At 55.8% G+C, this 12,447-nt stretch overlaps 1 protein-coding gene across 6 annotated transcripts in view; it reads left to right on the top strand.

Annotated features, from left to right (window-relative positions):
- The window catches only part of LOC121338186 (ankyrin repeat and fibronectin type-III domain-containing protein 1-like), a 252,262-nt gene that overhangs the window by 228,408 nt on the left and 11,407 nt on the right, over positions 1-12,447 (top strand). For all 6 annotated transcript variants that reach the window (XM_041408916.1, XM_041408908.1, XM_041408935.1 and 3 more), the window contains 6 exons: positions 7,894-8,095; positions 8,399-8,606; positions 8,902-9,096; positions 9,321-9,434; positions 10,010-10,107; positions 11,551-11,641. In XM_041408916.1, coding sequence (XP_041264850.1) covers positions 7,894-8,095; positions 8,399-8,606; positions 8,902-9,096; positions 9,321-9,434; positions 10,010-10,107; positions 11,551-11,641 — 908 coding nt within the window. The remainder of the gene's footprint in view (positions 1-7,893; positions 8,096-8,398; positions 8,607-8,901; positions 9,097-9,320; positions 9,435-10,009; positions 10,108-11,550; positions 11,642-12,447) is intronic.

The following is a 12,447-nucleotide window of genomic DNA, read 5'->3' as shown; positions in this document are numbered from 1 at the left end:
TTGTGAAAACAGTAAAATCAGCAGGGCTGGGATGGGCATAGAAGCTTCCAACATCTCCTTCCTGACACAGATCTGTGGATGGAGACTGTGTGAGCCTCTGAAATGTTGAATTTCCTCCCTCAAGGGATGGTTTGGGGTGTTGGAACCAGGCTGTGCCCACTAGTGCCCTGTTCACTGCAGCCCAAGGTGTTGCTTCTGGGCTGCTGGTGTTGGCAGCATCACCTGCCTTGGCTGGTGAGGCAGTCCTTGTGCCATGTCCCTCAGCACAGTCCCCAGGAAGAGGTGCCCCGTGCCCTGGCTTGAGGTGCTGCATGAGGAGTGTGTGCAGGAGGGTGCCCTGCATGGCACGGCCAGGACAGTGGCACTTTGTGGTGGCAGCCCTGCCTGACAGCAGTCCTGACCCTGATGGCACATGTCACAGGGACACTGCAAATGAAAGTCTGATTTGGGCTACATTTTAGCGGCCACTGAACCTCAAGATCCTTCTGGTCTCACTTTTAAGCAGTGATCAGGAGATCTAATGAAAAAAATAAAGAAGAGCAAGAAGCGGCAGCATTATTGTGTTGCAGCAGAGTTTGCTCAAGCATCTCCACTCCCTTCCTCCCCAAAGGCACTGCTGGGCCTGCAGCAGTGGGGTGTTTTATGGGACACTGTCAGCAAGTGATCTACTTGGTTGGCTCCAGACCTCTCTCGGAGTCCTGAAGTCTCCATCGTTCCCAAATTCAGCCTGTGATTTAAGTGGGGGTGAGACATTTGGCCAGGCTCTTTTGTGCTGTGCCAGGGAGCATGGCTGTGCCTCAGGAGGACACTGCTGACCCCCAGCCAGCCCTGTGGTGTGGGATCTCGTGTGTCCAGCCTGTGTGAGTCCCTTCTGCCACAGCTGAGTGAGAACTGGACCCGGGGAGTGAGGAGGGGTCCTTGCCATGTGTTCCCAGTGCAAGTGTTCCCCAAAGGATGCAAAAAACCTTCTGTTTTGGGGAGTAGCCTGGATGGCACAGGGGGAATGCTCGGAGGGGGAGTGCTCCAAGGGGGAATGCTGCTCTTCATCTCCTGGAGAGGTGCAGGGCACTGGGCACTGCTGGATATTGCAGATATCACCCAGGATGTGCTTTTCATTTGGGTACCGTGCTGCTGGGAGTCAATTTTCCCCTCCAGAGGAAAGCTGTCCTCCCAACAGGAGGACAGGAGACAGGACAGAGCAGGACAAGCTGCGCTAGGGTGGGCTGTGTGTCCCCGGTGGTGTTCTCTGCTGCCATGGGCCATGAGCTCCTTGGGCAGCACAGACACACCACGGGTGCCCTGCATGGGGACAGCAGGGACAATGTGCTGCCATTGGTGCTCAGCAAGTTCTGCACTGACCCAGGGGCCTGACACCACACTGAGCTCCTCCAAGCATTGGGGTCTAACAGCACTGGGCTTCTGGAGCTCCAACAAAAATGTCCTGGCAGGAGAGCGTCTATATAAGTTAGTTGTTATTGCTAAACAAAAGAGGCATGCTTGCTTCAGCTCCACTCAAAACAAAACCCAGCAGGTTTGCCAAGTGGGGAGAAGAGAGAAAAGCTGGAGGAAACACAAACAAACAGAGAAACAAAGTCTGCTTTGGTGCCTTTCCCTGGACCCAGGTTTCAATAGGCAAGTGCATTTTCTAGGCACACAGATGTTTCCATGGAGCAGGAGTGTTTTGCTCCGTGTCTACATGTCCAGGTCACTGGACAGCACTGAAATGCCTTGGTGGTCTGCACAGCCCAGGGTTGGTAGCTGCTGTGCCTGCTGCTCCATGAGCCCTGCTGCCTTGCAGGGATGCTGATCATGGCATTTGGTCCTAGTTCTGATCGTGCTTTTTGGTGGGTTGTGAAATCCCACTCTTTGGAAGGGCTCCCCTACTCATGTTCCGTTTTTAATCCAGCTTCTATTTTGCCAGTCATGAAAAATTGCTTATGCTTGAGCAAAAAGAGTGGAAAATGCAAACACATCAGCAGCTCCTCTTCATGCCAGACACAGCACCTCTTGTTCCTGTCCCCATGGCTGTGGGGAGCTGCTCTGAGTGTTGGTCTCTGCTGTAGAGTGTTGGTGTCCAAGTGTCCATGGCCATAGTTGTAAATTCCTGCTGCACAGGGGTGAGCACAGGGGTGACCCTGGACGTGGGTCAGACCAAGTGTGCTCAGGTGTGGAGAGACCTCTCACACTCAGATTTTTCTCTCAGGAAACACCTGTATGCTGCTCTTTCCACTTGATCTCATAGGATCATACAGCTATGGAACAGCTCAGGTTGGAAGGGACCTTAAAAACCATACAGTTCCACCCCCTGCCATGGCAGGGACACCTTCCACTGTCCCAGGCTGCTCCAAGCCCCATCCAGCCTGGCCTTGGACACTGCCAGGGATCCAGGGGCAGCCACAGCTGCTCTGGGCACCCTGTGCCGGGGCCTGCCCACCCTGCCAGGGAACAATTCCTTCCCAATATCCCATCCAGCCCTGCCCTCTGGCAGTGGGAAGCCATTCCCTGTGTCCTGTCCCTCCATGCCTTGTCCCCAGTCCCTCTCCAGCTCTCCTAGAGCCCCTTTAGGCCCTGCAAGGGGCTCTGAGGTGTCCCTGGAGCCTTCTCCTCTCCAGGTGAGCACCCCCAGCTCTGCCAGCCTGGCTCCAGAGCAGAGAGGCTTCAGTCTTTGATGAATCTCTGTGACCTCCTGTGGACTCACTTTTCTATGCTGGGGGCCCAGATCTGGAGGTGGCTCTGCAGGTGGGGTCTCACCTGAGCAGGGCAGAGGGGCAGATTTGCCCCCTTGCCCTGCTGCCCACGCTTGGTGCTGGTCACCTCTTGCTGTGAGCTCCCTGTTGGGCTGAGCTTGGCTGCATTGGGTTGTGTCCCCCTGATAACTGGTTTTTAGGCTACTTCTGTCCTTTGCCTGTTCATCCTTGGATACCCCTCTCGACTGAATTGGAGCATGGTTCAGGAGAGTATCCCTGGCATCTTTTGCTAACACACCACTGACGTCCACGTGGCTGTGGGGCTTCAGCAAACTCTGCAAGGGCCCAGTCCCTCTTCTGCTCCCAATACCAACCCTTGTCCTTTGAAAGCCATCAGCACCTTTCATCCCCCATCTTTCAGGCTCCTTTTTTCTTGTGCACGGAACCCTGCTGCTTCCTTGTTTGCTGCATCAGGCTGGGAATGATGGGAGAGCTCCCAGGAGTGCCAGCCACCCACACTGACCCCAGGGACTGAGTGCAGAGCTGAGCTCCTGTCAGCTGCTGTGCCTGGAGCCTGCCCTCTCACTGCCCCCTTGGGCAGGCACCCGGGAGCTTTTCCTTCCCACAGCCAGCCTGGGGGCAGCTTGGGGGGACCCGGAGCCTCGGGGTGTGGCAGGGAGGTCACTGCCCCAGCAGCAGCATGGCTGGCACACAAGCTGTTCCCAGCCAGGCTCCTGGTGCTGTGGGATGGCCACCATGGCCCCCACCAGCCACATAACTGAGTCATGGACTCCTCTGGGTTGGAAGGGATCTTAAAGATTGCTTATCCCATCCCACCCCTGCCATGGGCAAGGACACCTTCCACCATCCCGGGTTGCTCCAAGCCCTGTCCAGCCTGGCCTTGGGCACTGCCAAGGATCCAGGGGCAGCCACAGCCTCTCTGGGCACCCTGTGCCAGGGCCTGCCCACCCTTATGGTAAAAATTTTCCTCTTTATGTGTGGCCTGGTGACCTGAGGGAAGGGTGGGCATTCCCTGCCTGCCCAGGTACCCGCTGGGCTCGGGGTGGGCAGGGCTGTCCCAGCCCCCCCGGGCTCTGGGCTCTGTCGTGGGGCACAGCAGCCGTGTTTGTCAGGGACTGGTTCTCAGCTGGACACTCAGAGGGGCTACACCCTTCCACAAAATGCACTTAAAATCAAGGAATTGCAATGACTATTAACACTTTTTACTAGGCCACGATCTGCAGTGTTGCAAACATTCATGTTCAGAATACCATAAACCACACTGTAAGCTACCCAGTGGAATTGCTTGTGTTTGATGCTGGAGGAAGGAAAAAAAATGAAGATGCCTTATGCTCATCCATTCTCATGTACTTTTAAAAGAAAAGAAAACCACCTCTGTTGCATTGGTTTCCTGAGATAGAATCATAGTTAGAATCACTAAGGTTGGAAAAAACATTTAAGATCATCAAATCCAACAATTAACTCAGCACTGCCAAGGCCACCACGAAACAATGTCCCCAGGTGCCACATCCACACGGCTTTTAAATCCCTCAAGGGATGGTGGCTCCACCACTGCCCAGCACAGCTGTGCCAGTGCCTGACCACCCTTTCAGGGAAGAAGTTTTCTTGATATTCAATCTAAACCTCCCCTGGCACAGCTTCAGGCCATTTCCCTTGTCCTGTCCCTGTTCCCTGGGAGCACAGCCCAACCCCCCAGGTGTCCCCTCCTGTCAGTTGTGCAGAGTCAGAAGATCACCCCTGAGCCTCCTTTTCTCCAGGCTGAGCCCCTTTCCCAGCTCCCTCAGCCCCTCCTGGGGCTTCAGATCCTTCTCCAGCTCCATTTCCTCCTCTGGACACTCTCCAGCCATGAGAGGCCCAGAACTGACCCCAGACAGATCTGAGCAGCCCCAGCTGATCCTTCCAGAGAACCTCAGCTTCTTCTATGGAGAAGACTTCTACTCCACAGAAGAGTTTTGGTGGTGTGAAGAGTTTGCCCTTCACACCTAGAAGGAGTTTGCTGGTGTGTGGGTTTATGGCACTGCAAACCTGATGTCCACATCACCTCCCTGATGGTCACAAACACATCCCCTATGGCCAGAGAGCTGAACTGCTGGGGCAGGCAAAGCACCTGTCCTCTGCTTGCAGACTGCTGGACAATAATTAGTAACAAGAACCAATTGTGGCTGAGATAAATTTAGTTTGGCTGCACTGAGACTCTTCAGGCAGGGGAGGTGGGATCTCCTCCCACACCTCCCTGCAGGATGGGGCTTTGCCATGGGTGAGCTGGTGTTGGCTGGTTGGCCCCTGAAGGCAGGACATCTGCAGGTGTTGTTTTCAGCTATCAGTTGCTCCAGGGCAAAGTTTAGCTGTAGATAAATCAAGACCATTTCACTGAGTCCAGATGACTCATACCCACAGGGCAGGAAACTCTTTTATCTTGGGGGCAGCTGGTTTAATATACATAGATGTTCACTCCTGAACACTGAATAATTTCCATCTCTTTACTTCTCATTAAAAGCAAATCAGAGGAGGGAAAACAGTGAGAAATTTCTCTCTGTTCCTGTTTCTGCCATCTCTGAGAGAGCTTCCTCCTAGCTGTGCAGTCTGCCTACACTGGGTCATTTGCTGTGTATTTTAATTGGCAGAACAAATGACTTTCTCTCCAAAGCACCTCTCCATTTTAAACCCTGATTCTGCAGGCATGAATGGAGCAGGGATCTGTTACAACGGGGTCTGCTCCAGCTTCCGTGGAGGGAAGAGCATTCCATGTGGGAGAGCATTGTTGCCTCCTTTGAAGAAGGGGAGCTGCAGTGGAATTCACACTTATGTGTTGATGAGCCTGCTGAAAGAGCCACCTTCGCCTCTGAGCAGCAGCTAGAGGTGGAGAGGAGGGAGAAGAACTTGGGCAGCAGGGAACTCTTAAACACAAGAGAAAGGGCAAGGTTTTGCTGGAGAACCTCTCAAGTCAGTTCTCTTTCCTAAATACACCAGGCAGTGCTTTGCATCTCAGGCTTCTCCTGAGGGTCAGGACCTGCCTTCCTGTCTCTTCCTGTCAGAACAGCTCTGCCTGCTCGGGTACAGGTGGCTTTTCTCTGGTCTCTGCGCAGCAGTGACAGCAGAGCTGTGCTGCCATTCCGTCCCTGTTCCCTGCCCTCTGCAGAAGGCTGTGTGTGCTGTGTGCGAGCCCTTGGCATGAGGAGCCCTCAGGAGAGGTCGTGCCAGGAGCTGCTCCCTGTCCATGATGACATGTGGTGTGCAGAGGCTGAGGACAACGTGTCCAGAGCCAGGCAGGTCCCGGAGACCCTAGGACTTGTTTTCTGCCCTTCCTTGCATTGTGCAGGTCTCTCCCACCGTGGTGACACACTCCTGGGTGCTGATCCCTTCCTCCCCACCAGAACCAGTAGGACTCTGCTGCTCAAAACTCACCCACTCCCGTGTGGTTGCTCAGGGATATTTTGCCACCTGAAGTGACAAAACACCTGTCTGCTTTTGCAAATGGGCCTTTGGTTGGTGTGGCTGGTGCTCAGTGTCTGATCCATGAAGCCCTGTGTTCAGATAACGTCCATTTCTGGAGCAACCCAGGGCAGCAACTTGACACTGTGGCTTGGGCCACACTGGAGCCCTCTAAATCCACAGGCTGAAGCTGATGAGATGAATGATTGCCAGGAGCCAACCTTCGCAGCGCTTTCCACTCTTAAATATCACAGTAATAAAAGGTAAAATCATTAAAGTCCTTCTGCAGCCCCCTGTGCCTCATCTGAAATGAGGACGACAAAGGGCGCAGAGCGAGGGGTTATTAATATCCTGTCTCACGATGATGGCTTTATAAACATCCTCACCACAGGCACAGCCTCGCTGGGGTGTTCTGGCATGACCATCAGCCAAATGCCATGCTTTTATCACACTTGACATTTAACCAATAAAGCAAGGGGAGGAAGACTTTGCCCCTAAATGTCTGACCTTATACACAGGGGGATGGGGCCAAAACTGAGAGAAACTGCGTTAAGTGTAGCCATGCTAAATGCTCCTTAGACTTGATGCTCCTCTCTGGGAGCTGTGCCAGAGCTCCAGCAAGAAGGGGATCAGATGTTTGACACAGTGGAAACCCTCCGTGCCACAGGGGATGATTCATGGGCAAAAGCCTCATACGGCAAGAAGGCCACACTCACACAAAGCAGGGGATTTTGACTGGTGGCATGAGGTCATGATGGAGACAGGAGGGTCCTGGCTGCAGGGAAAGGAACAGCTCCCACTCTGGAGAGCCCCAGAAAAGACACTAGCTTTCCTTGTAACTGGTAGATCTTGAAAATAAGAATCAAAATCATGTCCCAATGGCAGGGCATTGGAACTAGATGGTCTTCAAGGTCCCTTCCAACCCAAACCAGTCTGTGATTCTGTAATCAGAGAGGAGAAAAGATTTGGTAGGTTAATGGATGGAAAAGGTAAGGAGCAGCTGTGAAGCTTGGATCTGTTGGTGAGCAGAAGACTGGGGTCACTGGTCCCCATCAGGACCTGGCATTGTCTGGATGCCCTTAGAAATGGCCCTTAATGTTCCCTGCTCCCACTTCACTTCCAGAGAGTGCCCTTTGCTGGAATAGCAACTCCAAGAAAAGTCATGTACCAAAAAGGGCTGAGGGATGGTGTTAAGTGCAGGATACCAGTTCCTGCTGAAGGGTGGGTGTGGAGAGGGTACACAAGGCTATCCCAGGCCAGTGGTGATGGACAGCGATCACCCAGCACGGGTCTGGAGGCTGCCAGGCTCTGCAGCCTTCGCTGCAGGGGGCTGGGCATCCCTGGATGGGTCAGCCCATCTCTGTAGGAGCTGGATGGTGGAGACTGGGTGTGTGGACAGATTGACCTAGTGGGATGGATCCAGACCAGCTGTAGAGCTGAACAGCCTGAGTTTGCTTTGGGCATCCCAGCTTCTGTATGGAAGGAAATGCCTTACCTGCAGGGATCATGTGAACCCCTTGGCACCCCTGCAGGGCCAGCAGCAGTGGTGAGGAAGAGGAACAGATCTGCCACAGCTGAAAACAGATGGGTGAGGGCATTGCTGGCACTGGCATTCACCTTGCAGCCGCTCATATTGGTGCTGCCTGGGAGTGCTCTGGTTCTCCGATTCCTGTCTTGGTCCTGACAATACAGATGTGCCTCTGCTTTTCTGGCACATCCTCCATGCCTCATTTCCCTCCTGGCTTTTTCCCAGGTCATCCTCCCCTAAAATGACGCAGCAGATGCGGGACCTGCAGCTGGCACAGGCCAGGAAGCCACCGGGCCCTTCCTCACCAAACGCGGCCAAGAGGCTCTACCGAAACCTGTCCGGGAAATTCCGCGTCAACTACACCTCCTTCGACGAGGGCAGCCTGGTGGGACGGGGCGAGAAGGAGAAGCTCCGCAAGTCCTACCTGGTCAGTGCCTGCTGGTTCCATCCAGATGGGGACAGAGGGTCCCTGTGTGGATGGTGCTGGAACTTGGGTGGGAGCACAAGACTGTGTTAAGTGAAGCTGTAGCAAGTTCAGTTGGAGCTGGTCCAGGTGTTTGCTTGGCATCATCCAGGTGTGTCTGCAAAGAGCTGATGCTGCCAAGGCCTTGGGGTGAGGGCACCCTCTCCCTGATTCGGTTAATGGGGTGCTAGTGAGGGCCCAGGGTATGTGGTGGGATGGAGGAGGGTGCCCCGTGCTCAGCCCAGCTGCATTTCTCCTTTCACCCAGTTCCAGAGCAATGCTGCACTCTTTGAGGCTGTGGAACTGCAGGATCTTGACAGGGTGCAGGAGATGCTGAAGCACTACAGCCCTGAGGAGCTGGACCTCAACACTCCCAACAGCGAGGGGCTCCTGCCTCTGGACATCGCCATCATGACCAACAATGCTCCCATTGCCAGGGCCCTGCTGCAGGCGGGAGCGAAGGAGAGCCCACACTGTGAGTTGGGACAGGGAGTCGTGCTGTGCCCATCACCTGGGTCTCCAGCGTAGTGCAGTGGAGCATCAAAGGCATTGGATGCAGAGGGGAGGTGATCACTGGGCTCTGGGGGACTGGTGCAGGCTGCAGCCGGGCTCGAGGGGAACTGCGCACTCGAGCGGACCCCAGGACTAGGACACGGAGAGGAGGATGGGGTCTCAGGGTGGGAATTCATTGCCAGCAGAGGCAGAGCTTGCCCTAACCACCTTCTCCTCCCTTTCCTCCTGGGCCTGTGGCCGTGTGCACCCTCCCACAGTTGTGAGCCTGGAAAGCCGCTCGCTGCACCTCTCCACGCTGGTGCGGGAAGCGGAGCAGCGCGTCAACGAGCTGATGGCACAGGTGGTGAACGAGGCGCCCAACACTGACTGCTCCGAGAAGGAGAAGCAGCTTAAGGCCTGGGAGTGGCGATTCCGGCTTTACAAGCGCATGAAGGCAGGGTTTGAGCATGCCCGTGAGTGACCGCAGGAGGGCTGGGGGGAAGGAGTGGGGCTGTGCATGGCACAAGCACCCATCACCTGCACCCTGTGGGCAGGACTTGCAGTGTGGGTGTGTGGAGGGGAGAATGCGTTCCATCAGGGAATATGTCCCTGGGACCGGGGAGAGGCCCAAGAGGGACACGGGGAGGTTCAGAGTGACTGTCATTGCTGTAGCAGTCCCTGCACTCTCTGTCCCCAGGAGTGCCAGATGCCCCCAGCAGCGTCCACCTCTCTGTGGCCAGCAGCTCCTCATTGCAGGTGACCTTCTGGGAGCCCCTGAGCGTCAACTCAGCCGTTGTCACCAAGTACAAAGGTAAGGACTGGGATCCCTGCAGCAGGGCAGGGTCACACAGCCACAGCAGGTGCCTTGCACCCCATGTCAGCACAGCAGAGCCATGGGCAGTGCCGCCAAGCCCCAGACAGGCCACTTTTGTGCTGGAGGACAGAGGAAGCCACAGCTGCTGGACAGCCTGGACACCACCCAAATGCTCTGAACTGGACGAGACATCCTGCACCAAGGCAAAACTTGGCGCGTCACTTGTTGGCTGCCTCCTCGTCCTGCACACTGGGAAGACTTTGTTGTCATGCACCCCTCACCCACTTAAAGCAGATATTTTTGGCTTCTGGAAGAATTTCTTCCATCTCCCACTTCTGAGCCACCAATTAAATGTGCTGACCCCATCTTATGTGGCTTGGTGAGGACAGCAGCTCCCCATGACCTTCCCCCCACTATGAGTCACCTTTTTTCCATGCCTGCACTGTGCTGCCTCCATCTCCTGTGCTGTCTGCAGTCCCCTTGCAGCTGCTGTCTGTGACATGCTGCCCCAGCTCTGGTGGCCTGTCCCCACTCCAGGGCTTCATGACACCTTGGGGTCTCTCTCCTTGCAGTGGAGTGGAGCTGCTCCCCCACCTTCTCACCACTGCTGGGAGAAGCCATGATCGACAAGCTGAAGGACCTGCACTTCACCATCCAGGGGCTGGTGTCGGTGAGTGCCAGGGGTGCCCACAGCAGGCAGGACACGGTAGGGAGAGCCCACAGCTGGGAAAAGCCACAGGCCATAGTGCAGCCAATGAGGAGGGGATCAGGCCCTGCCACAGGCTGCCCAGGGCAGTGGTGGAGTCCTCCCTGGAAATGTTCAAAAGACATGTATTTGCTACCTGGGGACATGGTTTAGTGATGACCTTGGCAGTGGTTGGACTCAGTGACCTTAGATGCCTTTTCCAACCTTAATGGTTCTTTGTTTCTGTGATCGTTCTGAGCAGGAACAATAGGATTGTGCCATGCTGCATGCCATGGGCACAGCCTGGGCAGAGCCAAGAGTGTGGGGCTGGGAGAAGCATCTGTCTGTCCCTGCATGGCTGCAGCCCCTGACAGGGGGGAATCTCCCTGAGAGGGTGCCTGGGGACTCTGCAGTGACAGGTAGAATGGGCCTATTCACCCAACACTGATTTGTTCTCCATCCCCCTCCCATTCCTGTCTCCACCCAGGCTCTTCCTGGGCAGTAAATCAGTGGCTCAGTCCTCTGCCACCTTCACAGTCCAACCCCTCGCCCCAGCCCCGATGTCACCAAGAAGGGGGACCAGCCCCATCTTCAGCTTTGGGAGCTCAGCAAGGTCATGGCTGGTGGTACTGTGGCTCTCTGCTGTTTTATCTCCCTGAGACCCACAAGAGCCATGCCTGGGCTGGCACCGGGGATGCGGGGACTGCGGTGGGATGGAGCTCAGGATGGGAACACGGGCAGATGCTGGGATACATGTGGTCACCTTTAGCAGGGATAGGCAGGCAGGGAGCACTGATTTAAGGAGCAGAGAACCCCCTTGGTGAGGTGAGAGGGGCTTAGGCCAGGAGCACTGTCAGGGCGGGAGCGGCCCACAGTGTGGCAGGAGGGGCTCGAGCGGAGTCTGGAGCAGCATCACTGCAAGAAACTGCTCCAAGCCCATCAGTCACACTCTCAGAGCTGCTTCACAGGCTCCTGTTGCCTTCATGAGTGCCTGGAAGCCTGGCAACATCTGGCAGCTTGGCTGGGCTTTAATCAGAGGCTTTAATCACTGTCACTGTGCTACAAGCTCTTGACAGTACTGGGCCATCTCCCTGTCTCCAGGGGCTGGATCCTTACATGTCCCAGGGAATCACCAACACCCCTATCCACAGAAGCACTGAGTCTTTCAGGCTGGACCATCTCTGGCAAGGGACATTTGCAATGTCCGGTCCTTCCTCTGTGGCCCCAAACCCACCCAGCAGGGCCACAGGGAGTCTCTAGTGCTTCATAACAAGGACTTTGTACAGGAGGGGAGGTGACCTGGGCTGTGGGCTCTTAGCTGAGTCCTCCTCGTGGTGTACTGGAGCAGTGGGCTGGGGAAATCCTCCCTGCCTCAGCTGCCAAGCCGGGAGAGGTGGGGGTGTGCTGAGTGTGCTGCTCTCCTTGCAGGGCACGGCGTACCACGTCCGCGTGTCTGCCTACAACATGAAGGGTTGGGGTCCCCCGCAAGTCTCTGTGCCCCCCTTCGCCATCCCTTCCAGTGAGTACCCCTGGGAACACTCCCATGGCAGCCAGCACATGGCGGGGGGGACAGGACAGCTCCCCGTGCCATCCAGGGGTCCCTCTCACTGCTGGGATGGGAGCGAGTGGACCCAGGGGCAGAGGCAGAGTTTGGAATCTCAGGCCAGGCAGGGAGGCTGTGCCTGGGAGTCTGGGATGCTGCCTGTAGCCAACAGGTGCCTTGCCAAGCAGTGAGTTTTCAGCCTTGAATTACCTTTGCCATCTGGGAAAGGCTGAGCCTTTTCAGGCCACCTGGATGAGCTCATCCCGTGGAGGAAGCTAGGAGGTGGCAAAGAGCCAGGACTCAGACAGGTCCTGGGTGGCAGTGGCTTCCCACTTTGTGCCACCACATGGTTTCTGCCATCCAGCCCAGACCCAAGGACCTGGGTTTCCCTGGCATGGAGCTGGGATGGGAGTCACGAGCCCCAACAGAGACTAGCTCTGGGCTGTCAGCACTCTCCTCCCCATGCTGGCCCCAGGAAAAGTGTCAGGAAGCAGCCACCCAATGTCACACAAGGCACCCCAGGGGGCTGGGTGGAGAAGGGCCAGGAGGACTGAGCTAGAAGGAGCAACCCAAAGGTGAAGTTCAGGACTGAGGGAGCTCCAGAATGGCGTCTGCCACTTGTCACCAGTCCCAAAACAGGTGCCTGTGTGGTGTCCCATGGCACTGGTGCTGTAAATGAGTAAGGAGCAGCCCCATAGGAGGCTGAGCTTATCCCAAGGATCAGGCCACGGAAGCACATCCTGTCCCACCATGCTGCAGGGACTCAGGGAGCAGGGAGGGCA

Source organism: Onychostruthus taczanowskii, unplaced genomic scaffold (assembly GCF_017590055.1).
Source record: "Onychostruthus taczanowskii isolate IOZ18803 unplaced genomic scaffold, ASM1759005v1 scaffold10, whole genome shotgun sequence".
NCBI classification, from domain to species: Eukaryota; Metazoa; Chordata; class Aves; order Passeriformes; family Passeridae; genus Onychostruthus; species Onychostruthus taczanowskii.
The sequence above is the reverse complement of the archived record's forward strand: the minus strand, read 5'-3'. Positions and strand labels throughout refer to the sequence as shown.